Here is a 23,442-nt window from a genome sequence, read left to right on the forward strand (position 1 = left end):
AGAGTCGAATAGGAGTGGAGGTGGATATGTGGAAGACTATAACTAGAACTATGCTACATCTACTCCTAGGGCAGGAAAAGTAAATAAGGTAATTGGTTCGATTGGAATGTGTTCGAGGGTTCTCAATCGGCCGTACCCCTTTATATTTATAGGGGAGGAGGTCTGGACCTTTTCCTAAGAGATAGCCAACAAACTCCCACGTGATTAGATGGATAACCACGCACGAGGTAAGCATAAACATCCGAGTTAATTTAATGTCGGGACACGCGGACCCTCCGGGCCCACGGGTCAGATCGTCCGCTCATTTTGGTGTCCGACACACTGCCTTTAAATTCTTGCGCAACCAAAATTAGGGGAAGCCAAAAGTTTATTTATCAATGGGTTCATTTTCAGAGAGTTGGTACATCAATGTTTATGGCTAAAGATTTCTAGGTTCTTATGGTGTGTTTGTTTGTGGGACAGCCGGAACACCCACGTCCCTCGACGTCTCCTTTCATCCGTCCAATTTTGATGAGCTGGGGATGTCACTGCGATGGTCATTCCCTAATTCCTGACTTTGATCCAAATCTCTACTATATTTAAGTGGGAATATCTTTCCGCGTCTCCTTCCCACGCGCACCGATAGAAAAATACAAAAAAATAAACACAGCCTAGGGTTCGAACCCTTTGTCTCCTAGGCTTAACTTACAATAACTAAAATACATATGTGTTTGTGTTTTATGGAAGATAGATATTGTACATATTGTTAATATAGAAACCCTAGTAGTCTTATATAAGAGATCGTGTCTATGTTATCTCGTCCTGTCATTACGACCAAACATATCCTAATATAATTTTCCTGGATATGGAACCAGGTATGGATAGTTAAAATTAGGGACGAATACATGACGAGATTAGGTAATAATTCGGGTAGATAAGAAATGAATATCAGATATTACTCGGATAGATAACAAATATTTGTCGGATGGTTTGTCCCAATAATATTAATTGTCGAACCGTACAACAAATTAAACCAATAAAATAAGAAATATATAATCATACATATAATAACTTAAATATAGAAAATTATACCTATAAAATTAACATCATGTGCCTCATAGTTACTAATCACAAGGACATGCATGCTGTGCTGGTCAAGATGTGATTCCTCGTCTACCAGACTACCACGTCCAATGCAATGCAACTCCATCCCGAACATACGTACAAGCTACATTTATAGATTATTAAATAAATGTGTATTTAATTTAAAACGAATTATATTTTGATACATAGGAAGTATACATGAGGGCTTTCGTGCCTGCTGTTGGTATGGTACCTTAGTTTCTTAGTACGTACAAGCAAGATCATGTATAGTGTGATTGGTAGCCTGTTCGAGCGAGCACATGCATTAGCACACGCAACATCTTTTACTTTGAAGCTGTTTGGTTACCTGTACTAGATTTTAGACCAGGCTCAACGCGTGCAGGTGAAGGCCTCCAGCCAGGCTCCACCTATACGTAGATATCGAGCGTTTCCCGGCATACAGGCCCGGTGGATACATGCTAGGATGGACCAAGCTCCAACGATACATGAACCAAATACACGGGTAGTGCTCGAACGCAACGAAATCACACACATACGTACTCTACACAAGTATTAGAAAACAACTCTAATAAGCCTGGTGTGAAGTCTAATTTTTATAGGCGGTTACGGTTATCGAGCTAGTGGTATTTCTAGTGACACTTTCTTAAGAAAACCGTCCGCATGATTTCTATAGACAATTTTCTTAAGAAACCGCCTATAAAAATATGATTTCTACATGCGTTTTAAAAAATCTGCTACTAGAAATCATTTTTATTATGATTTTTTGAGTTTTTTCAAATGACCACGAATGAAAAAACTATTAACATAAAAGTTGTAGATCTCTAAAAGATATGAAACTTTGTAGTTGACAAAGTTTTTATTTGGAATCATTTCGGCTCTAAAAATTGCATATGAATTTGTCAAATTTAAAATATAAATTTTGCAAACGACTTCAGATGAAAAGGTAGCAAAATAAAAGTTGAAAAACTTTAAAAGTTATTCAACTTTGTAGTTGACAACTTTTTTATTTATAATTGTACATATTGTAAATAAATATTGCTCAAAATGAGTGAGTTGCTGGACACCATCTAAGTGAATGTAGTTTTGAAATATTGTAATTTTAAGATGTCATAGTTTACAATTGTACATGACACACGTACATATTGCTCAAAATGAGTGGGTTTGCAGCAGGATGCATAGATTTCCCCCCTTCTTTTCACCCTTTCTCAACTATATTTTCCTCCTTTCTCTTTCGTAAAACATCAAGAATAGGAAGAGGTGAAACGCTTTGCGCGTGCTTGTACTACTTGAACTGATCAGTCCTACTGCTAGCAACACAACACCAGGTGGTCTCCATCCCTTAGCACGGCAACGTCGTCGACCTCGGCGCCCTCGACGGTGAGCACCCTCCTCGGCGCCTTCCCAAACTTCACCTCGGCTACTTTCATCAGCTCTTGCAGCGAATCCGGAAGGAGGACAAGCTTCCCCGCGGCATGGCCCAGGTTCTTCTCCGCGCCATCGCTGGGAAAGCGATCATGAATGACCACTCGTAGTCCGCCTTGTCGACGCGGCAACATGCAGGGAGCGGTCTCTTCGTGTTGTTCGGTGCCGAAGGTGGCTTTCTGATTCTGCCTTGGAATCATCCTGGCAGCGTCGCCGTCGTTAAGTAGCTGTTGAAAGATGGAGCCGATCTGAAGCTCATCCTGGACAAACAAGACACGTTGTCACACACCAAGTTTCAGACTTCACATTGCAAGTTTCGATTTTTTTAGCCCCACGGTACTTACCATGCTTGTTTTGGAAAATGTCTCCTCGAAAAACGGCGCATCCTCTGCAACCTGCAGTTCCTTGAGAGATTTGAGCTGCTTAACAAAATTGGCGCATACGGTGTTGGCATCTGCGGTGTTGGAACGGAGTATCCCCAGGAGATGGCTGTGGCTGATGCACAAGGCCTGCGTGAGCCTCCTGCTACGGACGGAGAACGGCTGCGGGACGCCCAGAATGACGCCCATTTCCCCTGCCATGCCATGCGGCCCTATCTTCATCACAAGCTGAAAGAGGGCAGCAAACACAGCTGATCAAAAAAGAATCAAGAACGCCACTGCAATTTGACGTTATTGTGTGGTGTTTGAATGGCTTGCCTTCTCTGTTCCATCGTCAGCTGTTGTCAACACGTCCTGAAGCAACAAGCAAGCAGCAGGATCGGCATGAAGAGTGTTGGAGCAAGGATATATAAGGTTGTAGAGAGAAGACAGTGCAGTGCTTACCGCTGAGCCGGAGACGATGATGTAGCAGGCCGTGGAGGTCACCTTCTGGAGGATGATGTCCGCCTGGGGTGGGAAATACTCTGCCCTCATCTCTGAAACCAGCCGCACGACGAGGTCGTCGGAGACTCCCTGAAACAGGTAGCAGCGCTGGACCGCGTCCCTGAAGAGGTGGTGCGCGACCCGGGACCGGAGCGCCGTGGGCAGGTCGGACAGCAGCTGCTGCTGGATCACCTCCGCTGTGCTGAACCTGAGCTGCGCGCTCGCCATCATCTGCTCCCTCAGCTCCGGCGGCAGCCGGTTGACGCTCCCGAACATCGAGACCCGCCGCACCATGTCCCTCTGCGGTCCGCCAGATCGATACAATTAAGGAAGGAAGAAGCATATGCATCAGAAGCTAGCCCACCGCCGGCCGCCTTATGATCGATCGACGATCGACATACCATCTTGAATGTGTTGGTTGCGGCGTGGACGACGAGGTTGGTGGTGTTGCCGATGATGTAGGAGGTGAGGCCGATGTTGAAGAGCATGTAGCAGGTGGCGAACACCATCTCGCCGGGGTTCACGGCGTGCAGGTCGCCGTACCCGACGGTGGCGAGCGTGGTGATGGACCAGTACACGGCGTAGGTGTAGTTGACCCAGACGCTGCCGTCCGCGAAGTCGCGCACCTGGCTGCCGAGCCAGGTGTGCTCCCTGTCGCCGTGGTGGAACGCCATCCACAGGAAGATGCACGCCGAGGAGTGCAGCGCCAGCAACGTCACCTGCATGGAAACAAGAGCGCCGGCCAGAGACATTAAACTCTGTGTAAACGAAACACGATGGCACGATGCCAATAATGCCATGATATATTAGTAGCCGCAGTACTCACGCCGCATAGCTTGATGAGCCTGGTGTAGAAATAGTCGAATCGTATGTCCTTCTCCAACCTGCAGGAACATGAAGGAGTATAACTGCACGCATATGCATGGAGATCGAGCGAGGCATGCATGGCGTGGCGCGCGTACGTACCTCGCAAAGAGCTTGCTGACGCGCTGCAGTCTCCACAGGCGGAGAAGGTTGAGGTACCTGAACCACCCAGTGCTCCTGCCGCTCACCAGCTGGTAGATCACGTTGAACGGGATCGTCGAGGCCACGTCCATCGCGAACGACGGCCGCTTGAGGTACCTGATGACGCGATCTTTATATTTTGTGTACAGATTGTCGGGCGGCGGCGTGCGTAAGATTATTGACGATATGGCCGATCAGCTAACTAGTTACCTGGTGGCGATCTTCCTGCGGTCGTCGACGAAGAGATTGGCGGATCTGTCGAAGTAGGCGACGAAGAAGGAGACGGCGATGTCGGCGGCGAAGAACGCGTCCATGACCAGGCTCGCGACGACAACCGGCGTGGTGGCCGCCCTGTCGAGGGCCAGCTCGAACGGCGACGACCACGCCGAGTAGAGCACCGGACCGATCAGGAAACTCTGCCACCACCTGATACAGATACAGATATTCCCACCCCGGCGGCAGGCGTCAGCGCACCCTGTAATTATATATGCGTGCGTGCGTGCGCAGCAGCGCAACCGGCCAAGCGTCGTCGGCCGCACCTGTAGCGGCAGTCGTAAGGGTTGATGGTGTTGCTGTTACCGCCGGTAGGGGAGAGCTCGCCGAACGCCGGGAGGAGGTCGCCGGAAACGCCGCCGCCGCGGCGGCCGATGCTCGGCAGCGCCCAGCTCCCCGCCTGATCTGCCCCTGGCGTCCTTGCCATGCCGCCTGCGGCCTAGCTGCCGCTGGTTGGAAGCAAAAGCTAGCTGCCCTCGCCGTGACCTGAACGGTGGGGTGTTTATATAGTACCAGTAGCTATCTATCTATCTAGTTCTATCGGGCGCGATGGACGATGGACGCTGCATGAAGATAAAAGCAATGCAACGGTGCCGCATTTCGATCTGCCTGTCCGACTCCGACCCTCCAAATAATTCAGCTATTTTAAGACGCGCGGCGATAATATTTGTTTGTGACAATGATTGGATTAGCCCTAGCGCTAGTAGCGGTTTATCCAGATAACTTGTCTTGTCCTAGGCTTGACCAGCGCCTTCTAATGCATCTATATATATATTGTTGCAGATGAAGATCGAGATCCATCCAAGAATCTACAGCGCTCTTCCGCTAGCTCCTCGAGAAGACACCGAAACTAGCTAGCTCTAATCTGCATTAGTCACGCGTACGCTAATATACATACTATACATACCTGTGCAGCCTGCAGGGGCGGCGCTACACGTACGTACGGGACGACGCTGCCAATCGATGCGGGAAGCGGGAGCTGGACGACGAAGGAGACGGCGGCGTCACGTACGGCGAGATTGAGCGAGTGCCTAGAGCCCAAGTTAATACACGTTATTAACAGGAGAACCCCGATCGTTTATTTGGAAGCAGCCGACCAAGTCAGATTCCTTCCCGTTTCTTTGCAGGACAGGGTAATATTACGCGCGGCGCTTGCATCGGGATGCAGTTCGATTCACTCCGGATTCCAAATATTCACTTCCCCGGGAGTTAATACCTGATATCCTTCATCTTTGATTCGACTCTTTGTTTCCCTTTTTGTTTTGTCAGAGAAAGCAGATATTTATTACCTTGGAATCGCTCCAATCGTAACTAGCCAGACTTGACTTGTTATCCACTCCCTATATATATATATATATATATATATATATATATATATATATATATATATATATATATATATATATATATATATATATATATAGTCCTAAAATATGCTATCTAAGTAATTATAGAATATACTCCTATTTAGCATATGAATCAAAGGATGTATATAACCCTTCCTAATTACCATATTCAGGCGATGGTAGTGAATCTTGCCTTTTTTAGTGTTTTTACCCTATAGTTTGCTACAAATGTTGAATTCTGGAGCTTTTATATTTTAGTACAGAGAGAGTAACTCTAGTTGAACCGATTACATCCTAGCTCAATAATGATGATATATTCGATGTCATGTCATCATTAGTAGCCTTCCAGTTCTTTGTTCTATAAGACACCACAACTTGGAGTAGACAAGTATTTGATGCTTGACCGAACCACCCTAAAATCAATGTGTCTTTTGTCCTTGTTTCTTTGTGATTAATCTTCCCCTATACAAGTTCTATCTTTCATTATCTCTTGTCCTAGTTTTTTATTGGCGTGTTTGGTTGTCCGCGGGTGCTCAGCTAGGTTGTCTGTGTGCATTGACCAAGCACCAGCTTGTGTTTGGTAGCGTGAATACGGAGGGCGTGGATTGCATCCGCGGGTGCAGAACAGGCTTAAAAAGACCCTTTAGCTGCATGCGTGGAGAAGCTCAGGTTTGCCGTATCTGACGGGCCAGACTTGCGTGAGCCAGCTTCGGTCTGTGCACCAAACCAATCAGTGCCTATATAACTTGTCAGAGCCATCAAGTGAATAGAACTTCTCTCTTCTTCTCTCACTTACTTGGTTTGTTATTAAACTAATTATTCATTTAGACCAATTTTGTGTTTAAAGTTGTGTTTTACATGCATCACCTATTCACCCCTTCTAGGTGACCTTTAATTTGGTTCATTAAGTAGTTGCATAAGGCTATTGGATACCTCCCTATACTAGCAGTTTGTTTGGATGCTTGCAAATGATTGAATGGAGGAGTTGATGAAATATTCCCTAATGGTGAGAAGAGGTAATGCTTTCTGAAAGTCACCTAGAGGGGGTGAATAGGCAAAATCTGAAATTTATCATTTAATACAAAAACTTGAACCCTGGTTAGGCGTTAGAACGAGATGCAATTTAATCAGAGTGAGGGAGGGGTGTTCTTCTTGCTAGTGTTGCTCTTATGATTGCGGAATAACTTGGGAGCAACCCAAATGATTTAGAATCAAGTACAAGCAATAGAACTTAATAGAGGGAAGGGAGAAATAAATCACAAGCAATACAACACAAAATACACGAGCGATTTATTTACCGAAGTTCGACTTCCAAATGAAACCTACATATCCGTTGAGGTGTCCCTAAGGACGAGTCTCTTTCAACCCTCTTGAGCGATTCCAAAGATAAAAGTCAGGCCCTCTCTTTCTTCTCAATCAAAGGACCTAAGTCTCTACAAGGATCTCCACACAACACAGAGCCTCTTGCTGGCCTTTACAAAAAATGCAAGAATGAAAACACAAGCACAAGAGCAACAGAACACAACAACCAACTCAACACGATTACACACACATGGCACTACCTTTTCTCTAGCTCAAATCTCTTGAATATGGCACTTGTGTGGCTTTGGATGGCTTGGAGTTATTGCAAAGAATATATAAATATTTTATCTAGCTCTTGTATTGAATGAGAGTGAATGAAATACTTGGATGCCATGAATGGGCTGGTTGAGGGTATTTATAGCTGTCAACTATACATTTGAACGTTAAGACCTTCCTGCAGCTTCTATGCCCTAGCGAACGGTCGTGGGCTAGGCCTGGACAGTCCAGCCTCTCACAACAGTAAGATCTGACAGCTTAATGGATATAACTGACAATCCAAGGGCTAGAACTAACAGATCAACGCCTATTTGGCCTTAGTGACATCATGTGTACAGTCTGCCCTAAGGTATCGGACGGTCCGTGATTTGCTTTAAAATCCATTTTTTCAACTTGTAAACTTCGGGTTGATCTGATATTGAATCTGTGGACGGTCCGCAAATTATAGCCAGATGGTCCTCGCAGATGTTCGAACGGTACTTAACCAGGATCCAAACAATCCGTAATACAACCGAGTGAATCAACACAATTTCTGTCCATATTCTAAAAAGTGTATCGTGGACGGTCCGCCCTTGATGTCGGACGGTCCGTGACCCTAGCATTTTTAGTCTTTGAGTTTTGTCAATCTTTTCATCGTCTTTTGTTATGTTATGGGCCTATGATCATATTCTTAGCAAACTAGTTGGTCTAGATGGTTGTGAATTGTGATGGTTATCAAGCACCAAAGCAATTATAGAAATGGCTTTTAAAGTCTATTTCCCTTTCAATCTCCCCTTTTTGGTGATTGATGTCAATACAACCAAAGCAAATATGAAACTTAAAAATTGTAAGTGGTTTGCTAATTCTCAAGTGTTTATAAGATGTGAACCGAAATTGTTCAACACTTGACATAGTATGAGTTGGTAACATTATTTAAAATTTTGGACCACATGTGCAACCACCTGTAATTGTTTGTTTTAAAAAGATTTTGAATTCTTTTGAAAGTCTTTGTAAAAATTCCACAAGTTTGAAATCCCCCTCCCCTTTCTCAAAAGCTTTTGCTAAAACTATATTTTGATAAACTTTTTTACTCGTGAGAGAAAGGGAGAGAGCATAGAGGAAGGTTGGAAACCTAGTGGCCATGAGAGAGCAGGGGCGGGCCCATGTAGAAGCATGGGTATTCAATTGAATACCCATTATTTTTTGGCAACAAAATATATATTGTAGAAACATAAAATAACATCGTTTTACAGCTATTTAGCCCAAACTTCGCTTTTTGCTGGTCTTTTTCATTTTTCTACCATGTGACTAAGGATAGCAATCAAGTGGTTGGGACACAAGTATATAGTTTACAAATTCATAATTACGAGACAAAATTCGATCCATACCTATACTCATATATGTTCGTAGGCATAGATTTATACTCATGTCAGATACCCATCGGGTAACAGTTATGGATACGGTATATCCATACCCATGAAAAATTTACCAATGGATACCTTATTATATTCATACTCATATCTGTGGATAACAAATTATACCATATCTGTGTCCGATAGATAATTATTTGTACCCCATAAATAACAAATTTAAGCTGTTAAAAAAATGTGCCCACTAAAATTCCGAATACCCATCCTCCAATTCCTGGGCCCGCCCCTGTGAGAGAGTGGGGACGATTAGGGAGATAGGGTTCAAATGGAGTGGGCGAGGCGACCGCGCCACAATGAGTCTCTCCCTCTCATTTAGGTCATTGGGCCTCAGGATGACCATCTGTAGCATCCCAAAAATTCAAATCCTAAAATTTTCTCAAACTCGCTCTAAATTCAAAATGAATTTCAAATTTTGTTTCAAAATGTTTGTTTGCAAGTTGATATCAATAAGTAAAATATAGTGGTCTATATTCTCTCTAAAATCCTCCTCAAAATATACTACAAATATTTCCTCAGTGACACCCCTCAATTTCTTTCCAGAAATATTGCCCAGATATTTCCCCACTAATCCCCCTCAAGTTCTTTCCAGAAATATTGCCCAAATATTCCACCAATATATCTCCAAGTATTTTCCTCGTGAGAAATACCTTCAGAATCATTTTTCAAGTCCCTATAAATATTTTCTTCATAACTTTCCTCATGCTCATACGTATACGTATGCCTCCAGTGTCATACGATGAGCTCTACAAGCTAATCTCACTTATACAAAACAAATACATGCTAATCTCCCACTAATCCTCTCATCCTCCCACTAATCCTCTCATCCCTCCCCCTAATCCCCCCATGGCTATAAATAGAGGGGCAAGGGCCTCCTCTCATCCCACCCCAAGCCATTTCATGGCAACTCTCTTCCCCCCCCCCACACACCCACTCCATGTTCCACACAAGCACACACTAGCACAAGGATCGTTCGATCGTTCTTCGATCGTTCGTCCCCTGTTCTTAGTTTGTTCGTTCGTTCGTCCGATCGTTCATGGTTCGTTCGTCCGTTCGTCCGATCGTTCATGGTTCGTTCGTCCGTTCGTCCGATCGTTCGATCGTTCGTTCGTCCAAATAATCTTTTTCCTACCGTTATGTTGCCGAAATTCTAATCGTTCGTTCGTTCGATCATTCGATCGTTCATCGTTCGTTCATAGTTCCTATTCATCGTTCGTTCATAGTCCCTATTCATCGTTCTTCCAGATAATCTTTGTCCTGCCGTTATGCTGCTAAAATTCCGATCGTTCGTTCGTCCGATCATTCGATCGTTCGTCCGTTCGTTCATCCAAATAATCTTTTTCCTGCCGTTATGCTGTCGAAATTCCGATCATTCGATCATTCGATCGTTCATCGTTCGCTCATAGTTCCTATTCATCGTTCATCGTTCGTTCATAGTCCCTATTCATCGTTCTTCCAGATAATCTTTGTCCTGTCGTTATGCTGCCGAAATTCCGATCGTTCGTTCGTCCGATCATTCGATCGTTCGTTCATTCGTTCATAGTTTCTATTCATCGTTCATCGTTCGTTCATACGACTATTCACCATCACTATCCACCGTTACTATTCATCATTACTATTCACCAACACTATTCACCATCGTTACTATTCATTGTTACTATTCATCATCGTCGCTATTTATCATCATTACTACTCATCGCTGATATCTATAGTAACTTTTTCGTCGTCACTATTCATCGTTACTATTCATCGTTACTATTCATCAATTAGCCGATCACCCCAAATTTCAACTACTCATACATCATGCTGTCCAGTCCACCTAAGACCAGCCAGACCCATATTCTAGTCATACGAACTCAGGTGACTGTGATTTTCCTTCCGGTGGGAACTTCCCATCTGGTCACCCATCCCAGGTTTCTCCAAGTTGAGCACGCTTAACTTTAAGATTCCTTCGAACCAGGCTCCCAAACTCAGATTCCAATAATTCTCGTTTCTAAATTCTTATCAAACTATTCCCTATCCAACCATGTCATCCCTTAAGCATGGTCCATATTCCAGAAAACTCCCAAAATACGCTTGTCCCATATTCTGCCTATAACTCTTCTGTTCATACTAAGTCAGACGATTCATTCGTCACTATTCTCACCAACAGTGAACTTCACTGTGCTACACCACATACACCCAGCTATAAATACACCCAGCTACCCTCTCCCTCTCCACACACACTTAACACCCTCAGCCAAGGCAAACACCCCCCACTTAGTTACTCTGCTCTACCGGCTACACACATAGTGTCGCTTCGCCTCCAGTCCACCCTCCTGGTAAGCACCTCCGCTACACCACTAGTAGTATCTCAACACCACATGACACATATTCTACTCAAGACTCTACCCATCCATGTATCGCTATTTTGACCACTATACTAAATATTTGTTGGTATACTTGCTTGTTTGTATGTTTGCTTATTCATGTTGCATAGTTACCGGAGCGTTCGTGTCGTCTCGTGGAGGCCAGACCTGCAAGTCTACGCCAGGCAGTGGAGCTAGAAGCCAGTTCTGCGAGCTCCCCTTCCCCCTTCGCCGAATAAGCACGGCAAGCTCACTGGATCCCTTTGATGCATAAATTACCTATGTTTTTCAACCACAACCCTCAGCCTGTTATTTTATGCATGATATGATTTTGAGATAAGTTATTATGGCCACCCAAGCCGCTTGCCGCAATCAATCCTTAATATATTTGTTACAAATGATTTGAGAAAGGGTGTGAGTTTTCAAAAGAAAATGCTTTTCAAAATGTGTATGATGAAGGGTTTTCACCCTTATCACCTTTGAGTAGGGATGATCAGGGACTCCCTGGTTTAGGGGAGGGCCTAAGGTGATGGCTCAGCTGGTTTAGGCGTGAGCAGAAGGATTGTCCCCTCGTATAAGGACCGGTTTGTCATCTTTCACTACCTGTACTCATGATAAGTACAACCACTCGAGACTGTGTGGGCAGTCACTCAATCCAAACTCGTACGGTCCAACCCCAGGGTTATGAAGGCTGGGGAGCACCGGGAGGATAAGGAGGGGGAATGTTTTGTCTAGTTTGGACATGGCGGTGGCCTGACTCCTTCCGGTATAACCGTTAAGGTTAGGACGTGCGAGGAAAGAAAGAGATTCGGATTCGGATCTCACTAGCTATGAGATCGCAGAACCGGATTAGTGGGTAAAGTGTACACCTCTGCGCAGAGTTTGAAAACCTATTCGAATAGTCTGTGTCCACAGGAATGGACGAGTCTGGTATGGTATGGCAATTAATGTTTTGTTTTCCAAAAAAAGATGCGTTTGAGAAAAGTGGTTTTTAAAAGGTTCGGCGGTTGAGCCGTGAGCTATGGTGGACGGGAAGTCCAGTAGCTGTTTTTGAAAATGAAAACCAGTGGGAAACTGTTGAGATACCTGGATGGTTTAGTCCAGGGGATTTTGTTATAATACTGAAAAACTTCCTGTTCCTTTTGGAGAGGATGCGCTTTGCAAAAATACAAAATGTTTTTCAAAACAACTCTGCATAAAATATTGCTGTTTCTGCAAAATATCCTGAGCTCCACATATTCCATGCATTATATCTGATTTCCCCATTCCGCGGGTGAAGGTGGGTTGCTGAGTACGTTTGTACTCACCCTTGCTTATTTGTTGTTTTTTAGAAAAAAGAGATCGGGTAAGAGTTACGACTGTTCCCAACCTTGCCTGTGGCTGTTGGACCGCTGATTTGCTTCGCTGCGTATATCGGGCTGCTTCAGCCCCACTCTGATGATATGTCCCGAGTTGTGGACCAACTCTTAAAGTTGATCGCCACCTTTATAGGTTTGTCTCGTTTAAGCAGATCTGGAATCATCTGATATATAAATGTGTTTACTAGCCTCCTGGGACTAGTAATTGTATCACATTTGAGTCCCAGAGGATTGGGACGCTTCAGGTGGTATCAGAGCTGTTAGGTTGGCCGCAGGACGTAACCCTTAGCCGGATCAAAAGTTTTTGAGTCAAAACTATTTTCTTAAAAAAAATCTTGCTCTCATCCCTTCATTTCAAAAATGCTTTCCCCCTTTCCTTCTCTCAGAAGTCAGATGGAGGTTCGCTGCTGAAAGTCGCCTAGAGAGGGGGTGAATAGGGTGAAACTGAAATTCTCAAAAATAATCACAACTACAAGCCGGGTTAGCGTTAGAAATATAATTGAGTCCGCGAGAGAGGGTGCAAAACAAATCGCAAGCGAATAAGGAGTGAGACACGTGGATTTGTTTTACCGAGGTTCAGTTCTTGCAAACCTACTCCCCGTTGAGGTGGTCACAAAGACCGGGTCTCTTTCAACCCTTTCCCTCTCTCAAAAACGGTCCCTCGGACCGAGTGAGCTTTTCTTCTCAATCACTTGGAACACAGAGTTCCCACAAGGACCACCACAAGATTGGTGTCTCTTGCCTCAATTACAAGTGAGTTTGATCGCAAGAAAGAATCAAAGAAAGAAGAAAGCAATCCAAGCGCAAGAGCTCGAAAGAACACAAGCAAATCTCTCTCACTAATCACTAGGGCGTTGTGTGGAGTTTGGAGAGGATTTGATCACTTGGATGTGTCTAGAATTGAATGCTAGAGCTCTTGTAAGTAGTTGAAGTGGGAAAACTTGGATGACTTGAATGTGAGGTGGTTGGGGGTATTTATAACCCCAACCACCAAACTAGCCGTTTGGTGGAGGCTGTCTGTCGCATGGTGCACCGGACAGTCCGGTGCACACCGGACATGTCCGGTGCGCCAGCCACGTCACCAGACCATTGGGATTCGACCGTTGGAGCTTCTGACTTCTGGGCCCGCCTGGCTGTCCGGTGTACACCGGACAAGAACTGTAGATTGTCCGGTGCACCGTCTCGCGCGTGCCTGACTTCTGCGCGCTTCTGGCGCGCATTGAATGCGCCTGCAGGTGACCGTTGGCGCGAAGTAGCCGTTGCTCCACTGGCTCACTGTAACGCCCTGAATTTGGGGGTAGAATTTTTTTCTTCTTTTCTCTCACCAAATTCAGGCGTTACTCTTTCCTTTTTCCCTTTTCTTCTCGCTAAGCCTTGATCTTTTCTAAAAGTTATAGCGAGAATTAGCTCGACATCTTGTGTAACCAAAACCTAGAACTATTAAATCCTAATTTTGCTCTCAGGGTATCCGACAGGGTACAAAATGTAACCCTCGTTATCCTGACGCATGGGAGCCTTGCCCTTAACAAAATTAGATAACTTCTTAGGAGGGGCATTAATTTTGACATTGCCTCCCTGTTGGAAGCCAATGCCATCCTTAATGCCAGAGCATCTCCCTCTATAGAGCATGCTTCTAGCAAATTTAATTTTTTCATTTTCTAAGTCATGCTCGGCAATCTTAGCATCTAGTTTTGCTATATGATCATTTTGTTGTTTAATTAAAGCCATGTGATCATGAATAGCATTAACATCAATATCTCTACATCTAGTACAAATAGAAGTGTGCTCAACGGTAGATGTAGAGGGTTTGCAAGATTTTAATTCTACAACTTTAGCATGCAATATATCATTTTTAGTTCTAAGGTCAGAAATAGTAGCATTGCAAACATCAAAATACTTAGTCTTAGCAAGCAATTTTTCATTCTCAATCCTAAGGCTAGCAAGAGATATGTTCAATTCTTCAATCTTAGCAAGCAAATCATCATTATCATTCTTAAGATTGGGAATTGAAATATCACAAACATTTGAATCAACCTTAGCTAATAAATCGGCATTTTCATTTCTAAGGTTGTCGATTGTCTCATGGCAAGTGCTTAGCTCACTAGATAATTTTTCACATTTTTCAACTTCTAGAGCATAAGCATTTTTAACTTTAACATGCTTTTTGTTTGCCTTGATTAGGAAGTCCTCTTGGGAGTCCAAGAGATCATCCTTCTCATGGATGACACTAATTAATTCATTTAATTTCTCCTTTTGTTGCATGTTTAAGTTGGCAAAAGAGTGCGCAAGTTATCTTCCTCATCACTAGCATTTTCATCACTAGAGGATTCATATCTAGTGGAGGATTTAGATTTAACCTTCTTCTTTTTGCCGTCCTTTGCCATGAGGCACTTGTGGCCGACGTTGGGGAAGAGAAGTCCCTTGGTGACGGCGATGTTGGCGGCGTCCTCGTCGTTGGAGGAGTCGCTAGAGCTTTCATCGGAGTCCCACTCACAACAAACATGGGCATCGCCGCCCTTCTTCTTGTAGTACCTCTTCTTCTCCTTTCTTCTCCCCTTCTTGTCGTCACCCCTGTCACTGTCACTAGAAATAGGACAATTAGCTATAAAGTGACCGGGCTTACCACATTTGTAGCAAACCTTCTTGGAGCGGGGCTTGTAATCTTTCCCCCTCCTTTGCTTGAGGATTTGGCGAAAGCTTTTGATGACAAGCGTCATTTCCTCGTTGTCGAGCTTGGAGGTGTCGATGGGTGTTCTACTTGGTGTAGACTCCTCCTTCTTTTCTTCTGTCGCTTTGAATGCGACCGGTTGAGCTTCGGACGTAGAAGGACCGTCAAGCTCGTTGATCTTCCGTGAGCCCTTGATCATAAATTCAAAGCTCACAAAATTCCCGATTACTTTCTCGGGAGTCATTAGTGTATATCTTGGATTGCCACGAATTAATTGTACTTGAGTAGGGTTAAGGAAAATAAGAGATCTTAGAATAACCTTAACCACCTCGTGGTCATCCCACTTTTTGCTCCCGAGGTTGCGCACTTGGTTTACCAAGGTTTTGAGCCGGTTGTACATGTCTTGTGGCTCCTCCCCTTGGCGTAGACGGAAGCGACCGAGCTCCCCCTCGATCATTTCCCGCTTTGTGATCTTGGTGAGTTCATCACCCTCGTGCGCGGTTTTGAGCACGTCCCAAACTTCCTTGGCACTCTTCAATCCTTGCACCTTGTTGTACTCCTCCCTACTTAGAGAGACGAGGAGTATTGTTGTGGCTTGGGAATTGGAGTGCTCGATTTGGGCCACCTCGTCCTCATCATAATCCTCATCCCCTACGGATGGTACCTGTGCTCCAAACTCAACAACATTCCATATACTTTTGTGGAGTGAGGTTAGATGAAATTTCATTAAATCACTCCACCTAGCATAATCTTCACCGTCAAAGGTTGGCGGTTTGCCTAATGGAACGGAAAGTAATGGAGTATGTCTAGAAGTACGAGGATAATTGAAGCGTCCCGATCCTCTGGGACTCAAATGTGATACAATTACTAGTCCCAGGAGGCTAGTAAACACATTTATACATCAGATGATTCCAGATCTGCTTAAATGAGACAAACCTATAAAGGTGGCGAACAACTTTAAGAGTTGGTCCACAACTCGGGACATATCATCAGAGTGGGGCTGAAGCAGCCCGATATACGCAGTGAAGCAATTCAACGGTCCAACAGCCACAGGCAAGGTTGGGAACAGTCGTAACTCTTACCCGATCTCCTTTTTCTGAAAAACAACAAATAAGCAAGGGTGAGTACAAACGTACTCAGCAGCCCACCTTCACCCGCGGAATGGGGAAATCAGATATAATGCATGGAATATGTGGAGCTCAGGATATTTTGCAGAAACAACAATATTTTATGCAGAGTTGTTTTGAAAAACATTTTGTATTTTTGCAAAGCGCATCCTCTCCAAAAGGAGCAGGAAGTTTTCCAGTATTATAACAAAATCCCCTGGACTAAACCATCCAGGTATCTCAGCAGTTTCCCACTGGTTTTCCTTTTCAAAAACAGCTACTGGACTTCCCGTCCACCATAGCTCATGGCTCAACCGCCGAACCTTTTAAAAACCACTTTTCTCAAACGCATCTCTTTATTTGGAAAACAAAACATTAATTGCCATACCATACCAGACTCGTCCATTCCTGTGGACACAGACTATTCGAATAGGTTTGAACTCTGCGCAGAGGGGTACACTTTACCCACTAGTTCGGCTCTGCGATCCCATGGCCAATGAGACCCGAATCCGACTCTCTTTCTTTCCCCGCACGTCCTAACCTTAACGGTTATCCGAAAGGAGTCAGGCCACCACCATGTCCAAACCGGACAAAACTTTCCCCCTCCTTATCCTCCCGGTGCTCCCCAGCCTTCATAACCCTGGGGTTGGACCGTACGAGTTCAGATTGAGTGACTGCCCACTCAGTCTCGAGTGGTTGTACTATTAAAGAGTACAGGTAGTGAAGATGACAAACCGGTCCTTATATGAGGGGACAATCCTACTGCTCACGCCTAAACCAACTGAGCCAACACCTTAGGCCCTCCCCTAAACCAGGGAGTCCCTGATTATCCCACTCACAAGGTGATAAGGGTGAAAACCCTTCATCACACACATTTTGAAAAGCATTTTCTTTTGAAAACTCACACCTGTTCTCAAATCATTTGGAACATATATATCAGGGATTGATTGCGGCAAGCGGCTGGGTGGCCATAATAACTTGTCTCAAAATCATATCATGCATAAAATAACAGGCTGAGGGTTGTGGTTGAAAAATCATAGGTAATTTATGCATCAAAGGGATCTAGTGAGCTTGCCGTGCTTATTCGGTGAAGGGGGAGGGGAGCTCGCGGAACTGGCTTCTGGCTCCACCGCCTGGTGTAGACTTGCAGATCTGGCCTCCACGAGACGACACGAACGCTCCGATAATTATGCAACATGAATAAGCAAACATACAAACCAGCAAGTATACCAACAAATATTTAGTATAGTGGTCAGAATAGCGATATATGGATGGGTAGAGTCTTGAGTAGAATCTGTGTCATGTGGTGTTGTGATATTACTGGTGGTGGAGTGAAGGTGCTTACCAGGAGAGTGGACTGGAGGCGAAGCGACACTATGGTGTAGCCGGTAGAGCAGAGTAACTGAGTGGGTGGGGTGTTTGCATTGGCTGAGGGTGTTGAGTGTGTGTGGAGAGGGAGAGGGTAGCTGGGTGTATTTATAGCTGGGTGTATGTGGTGTAGCACAGTGAAATTCACTGTTGGTGAGAATAGTGACGAATGAATCGTCTGACTTAGTATGAACATGAGAGTTATAGGCAGAATATGGGACAAGAGTATTTTGGGAGTTTTCTGGAATATGGACCATGCTTAAGGGATGACATGGTTGGATAAGGAATAGTTTGATAAGAATTTAGAAACGAGAATTATTGGAATCTGAGTTTGGGAGCCTGGTTCGAAGGAATCTCAAAGTTAAGCGTGCTCAACTTGGAGAAACCTGGGATGGGTGACCAGATGGGAAGTTCCCTACTGGAAGGAAAATCACAGTCACCGGAGTTCATATGACTGGAATATGGGTCTGGCTGGTCTTAGGTGGACTGGACAGCATGATGTATGAGTAGTTGAAATTTGGGGTGATCGGCTAATCGATGAATAGTAACGACGAAAAAGTTACTAGATATCACCAATGAGTAGTAACGATGATGAATAGTAACGATGATGAATAGTAACACTGAATAGTAACGATGGTGAATAGTGTTGGTGAATAGTAACGATGAATAGTAACGTTGAATAGTGATGGTAAATAGTTCGTATGAATGAACGATGAACGATGAATAGGAACTATGAACGAACGATGAACGATGAATAGGAACTATGAACGAACGGACAAACGATTGAATGATGAGACGAACGAACGATCGGAATTTCGGCAGCATAACGATAGGACAAAGATTATCTGGAAGAACGATGAATAGGGACCATGAACGAACGATGAACGATGAATAGGAACTATGAACGATCGAACGAACGAACGATCGGAATTTCGGCAGCATAACGGCAGGAAAAAGATTATTTGGACGAACGAACGGACGAACGATCGAACGATCGGACGAACGGACGAACGAACCAAGAACATGGGACGAACGATCGAAGAACGATCGAACGATCCTTGTGCTAGTGTGTGCTTGTGTGGAACATGGAGTGGGTGTGTGTGTGGGGGGGGAGAGAGTTGCCATGAAATGGCTTGGGGTGGGATGAGAGGAGGCCCTTGCCCCTCTATTTATAGCCATGGTGGAGGGATTAGGGGGAGGGATGAGAGGATTAGTGGGAGGATGAGAGGATTAGTGGGAGATTAGCATGTATTTGTCTTGTATAAGTGAGATTAGCTTGTAGAGCTCACCGTATGACACTGGAGGCATACGTATACGTATGAGCATGAGAAAAGTTATGAAGAAAATATTTGTAGGGACTTGAAAAATGATTATGAAGGTATTTCTTAGGAAGAAAATACTTGGAGATATATCGGTGGAATATCTAGGCAATATTTCTGGAAAGGACTTGAGGGGGGTTACTGGGAAATATCTGGGCAGTATTTCTGGAAAGAATTTGAGGGGGGTCACTGAGGAAATATTTGTAGGATATTTTGAGGAGGATTTTAGAGAGAATATAGACCACTATACTTTATTTGCTGATATCAACTCGCAAACAAACATTTTGAAATGAAATTTGAAATTCATTTTGAATTTAGAGCAAGTTTGAGAAAATTTCAAGATTTGAATTTTTGGGATGCTACAAATCAACCCCACTTAAAAGGAATCTCGTCCTCGAGATTCGGCTTAGAAGGGTTATGGGTATAGCTTTACTTCATCTACATATCTTCACTTTGCAGACTCTTCGAGGAGATGGAACATCAACAAAATCCAGCCTTTCAGGAGCATCTGGTTGCTAATTGCAAACTGATAGTCGCCTAGAGGGGGGGTGAATAGGGCGAAACTGAAATTTACAAATATAAACACAACTACAAGCCGGGTTAGCGTTAGAAATATAAACGAGTCCGCAAGAGAGGGCGCAAAACAAATCGCAAGCAAATGAAGAGTGTGACACGCGGATTTGTTTTACCGAGGTTCGGTTCTCGCAAACCTACTCCCCGTTGAGGAGGCCACAAAGGCCGGGTCTCTTTCAACCCTTCCCTCTCTCAAACGGTCCCTCGGACCGAGTGAGCTTCTCTTCTCAAATCAAAGTCGGGAACAAAACTTCCCCGCAAGGGCCACCACACAATTGGTGCCTCTTGCCTTGATTACAATGGAGTTTTGATCACAAGAACAAGTGAGAAAGAAAAGAAGCAATCCAAGCGCAAGAGCTCAAAAGAATACGGCAAATCTCTCTCGCTAATCACTAAAGCCTTGTGTGGAATTGGAGAGGATTTGATCTCTTTGGTGTGTCTAGAATTGAATGCCTAGCTCTTGTAAGTGGTTGAGAAGTGGAAAACTTGGATGCAATGAATGGTGGGGTGGTTGGGGTATTTATAGCCCCAACCACCAAACTTGACCGTTGGTGGAGGCTGTCTGTTCGATGGCGCACCGGACAGTCCGGTGCACACCGGACATGTCCGGTGCCCCAGCCACGTCACCAATCCCGTTGGATTCCGACCGTTGGAGTTCTGACTTCTGGGCCCGCCTTGAAGTCCGGTGGCGCACCGGACATGAATTGTTCAGTGTCCGGTGCGCCGGTATGGGCACGCCTGCCTTCTGCGCGCGCTGCGCGCGCATTAAATGCTCTGCAGGTAGCCGTTGGCGCGAAGTAGCCGTTGCTCCGGAGTTGCACCGGACAGTCCGGTGCACACCGGACATGTCCGGTGAATTATAGTGGACTAGCCGTTGGAGATTTCCCGAAGCTGGCGAGTTCCTGAGGCTGCTCGCCTTTGGAGCACCGGACACTGTCCGGTGTACACCGGATAGTCCGGTGAATTATAGCGCGAGTGCCTCTGAAAATTCCCGAAGGTGGCGAGTTCGAGTTGGAGGTCTCTGGTGCACCGGACACTGTCCGGTGGTTCACCGGACACTGTCCGGTGTACACCGGACAGTCCGGTGCCCCAGACCAGAGGTGCCTTCGGTTGGCCCTTTGTTCCTTTGTTTTGAACCCAACTTTGGTCTTTTTGATTGGCTTGTTGTGAACCTTTGACACCTGTATAACTTATACACTAGAGCAAACTAGTTAGTCCAATTATTTGTGTTGGGCAATTCAATCACCAAAATCAATTAGGGACTAGGTGTGAGCCTAATTCCCTTTCAATCTCCCCCTTTTTGGTGATTGATGCCAACACAAACCAAAGAAAATATAGAAGCGCATAATTGAACTAGTTTACATAATGTAAGTGCAAAGGTTGCTTGGAATTGAGCCAATATAAATACTCACAAGATATGCATGGATCGTTTCTTTCTTATTTAACATTTTGGACCACGCTTGCACCACATGTTTTGTTTTTGCAAACTCTTTTGTAAATCCTTTTCAAAGTTCTTTTGCAAATAGTCAAAGATAAATGAATAAGATTTTGCAAAGCATTTTCAGGATTTGAAATTTTCTCCCCCTGTTTCAAAAGCTTTTCCTTTGACTAAACAAAACTCCCCCTAAATGAGATCCTCCTCTTAGTGTTCAAGAGGGTTTTGATATATCATTTTTGAAATACTACTTTCTCCCCCTTTTGAACATAATAGGATACCAATTGATAATATTCTTGGAAAAACTAAGTTTTTGAAATTGGTGGTGTGGTGCGGTCCATTTGCTTTGGGCTCTTACTCTCTCCCCCTTTGGCATGAATCGCCAAAAACGGAATCATTAGAGCCCTTGCAGTGATATTCTCCCTCTTTGGTCAAAACAAATGAGTGAAGATTATACCAAAGATGGAGTCCTTTTGCTTGGTGCTCATGCTTTCTCCCCCAAGAATGGAGAGTTGCTTGGAGTGACGGTGAAGAATGAGTTACGTAGTGGAAGCCTTTGTCTTTGCCGAAGACTCCAAATTCCCTTTCAATACACCTATGACTTGGTTTGAAATAGACTTGAAAACACATTAGTCATAGCGTATGAAAGAGACATGATCAAAGGTATATAAATGAGCTATATGTGCAAGTCAACAAAAGAAATTCCTAGAATCAAGAATATTTAGCTCATGCCTAAGTTTATTAAAAGTTTGTTCATCAAGAGGCTTGGTAAAGATATCAGCTAATTGATCTTTAGTATTAATGTAAGAAATCTCGATATCTCCTTTTTGTTGGTGATCCCTAAGAAAATGATACCGAATGGCTATGTGTTTAGTGCGGCTATGCTCGACGGGATTGTCCGCCATCTTGATTGCACTCTCATTATCACATAGCAAAGGGACTTTGGTTAATTTGTAACCGTAGTCCCGCAGGGTTTGCCTCATCCAAAGCAATTGCGCGCAACAATGGCCTGCGGCAATGTACTCGGCTTCGGCGGTGGAAAGAGCAACCGAATTTTGTTTCTTTGAAGCCCAAGACACCAAGGATCTTCCCAAGAACTGGCAAGTCCCCGATGTGCTCTTCCTATTGATTTTACACCCCGCCCAGTCGGCATCGGAAAAACCAATCAAATCAAATGTGGATCCCCTAGGATACCAAAGCCCAAACTTAGGAGTATAAACCAAATATCTCAAGATTCGTTTTACGGCCGTAAGGTGAGCTTCCTTAGGGTCAGCTTGGAATCTTGCACACATGCATACGGAAAGCATAATATCCGGTCGAGATGCACATAAATAGAGTAAAGAACCTATCATCGACCGGTATACCTTTTGATCCACGGACTTACCTCCCGTGTCGAGGTCGAGATGCCCATTAGTTCCCATGGGTGTCTTGATGGGCTTGGCATCCTTCATTCCAAACTTGGTTAGGATGTCTTGAGTGTACTTTGTTTGGCTAATGAAGGTGCCCTCTTGGAGTTGCTTCACTTGAAATCCCAAGAAGTACTTCAACTCCCCCATCATAGACATCTCGAACTTTTGTGTCATGATCCTACTAAACTTATCTTCAAAGCCGGGAGGTTGCTCAACATAGACCTCTTCCTTGATCGGTCCATTGAGGAAGGCACTTTTCACGTCCATTTGATAAAGCTTAAATCCATGGTAAGTAGAATAGGCTAATAAAATTCGAATTGACTCAAGCCTAGCTACGGGTGCATAGGTTTCACTGAAATCCAAACCTTCGACTTGGGAGTATCCCTTGGCCACAAGTCGAGCTTTGTTCCTTGTCACCACACCATGCTCATCTTGCTTGTTGCGGAAGACCCATTTGGTTCCTACAACATTTTGGTTAGGACGTGGAACTAAATGCCATACCTCATTCCTAGTGAAGTTGTTGAGCTCCTCTTGCATCGCCACCACCCAATCCGAATCTTGGAGTGCTTCCTCTACCCTGTGTGGCTCAATAGAGGAAACAAAAGAGTAACGCTCACAAAAATGTGCAACACGAGATCTAGTAGTTACCCCCTTATGAATGTCGCCGAGGATGGTGTCGACGGGGTGATCTCGTTGGATTGCTTGGTGGACTCTTGGGTGTGGCGGTCTTTGTTCTTCATCCTCCTTGTCTTGATCATTTGCATCTCCCCCTTGATCTATGCCGTCATCTTGAGGTGGTTCATTTGCTTGATCTTCTATTTCATCAACTTGAGCTTCATCCTCATTTTGAGTCGGTGGAGATGCTTGCGTGGAGGAGGATGG

At 44.5% G+C, this 23,442-nt stretch overlaps 1 protein-coding gene across 1 annotated transcript; it reads right to left on the reverse strand.

Moving 5' to 3' along the window:
- Window positions 1-2,155: 2,155 nt before the first annotated feature.
- Window positions 2,156-5,185, reverse strand: LOC103636233 (potassium channel KAT4). The gene is made up of 9 exons (XM_008658587.3): window positions 4,913-5,185; window positions 4,584-4,799; window positions 4,335-4,490; window positions 4,195-4,252; window positions 3,770-4,087; window positions 3,330-3,668; window positions 3,204-3,239; window positions 2,850-3,113; window positions 2,156-2,765 (listed from the first exon to the last, which is right to left on the reverse strand). Exons 1-9 carry the CDS (start codon window positions 5,071-5,073, stop codon window positions 2,391-2,393), a joined length of 1,923 nt encoding a protein of 640 aa, XP_008656809.1. The 5' UTR covers window positions 5,074-5,185; the 3' UTR covers window positions 2,156-2,390.
- Window positions 5,186-23,442: the final 18,257 nt, after the last annotated feature.

Source organism: Zea mays, chromosome 8, assembly GCF_902167145.1.
Source record: "Zea mays cultivar B73 chromosome 8, Zm-B73-REFERENCE-NAM-5.0, whole genome shotgun sequence".
Taxonomy (NCBI): domain Eukaryota; kingdom Viridiplantae; phylum Streptophyta; class Magnoliopsida; order Poales; family Poaceae; genus Zea; species Zea mays.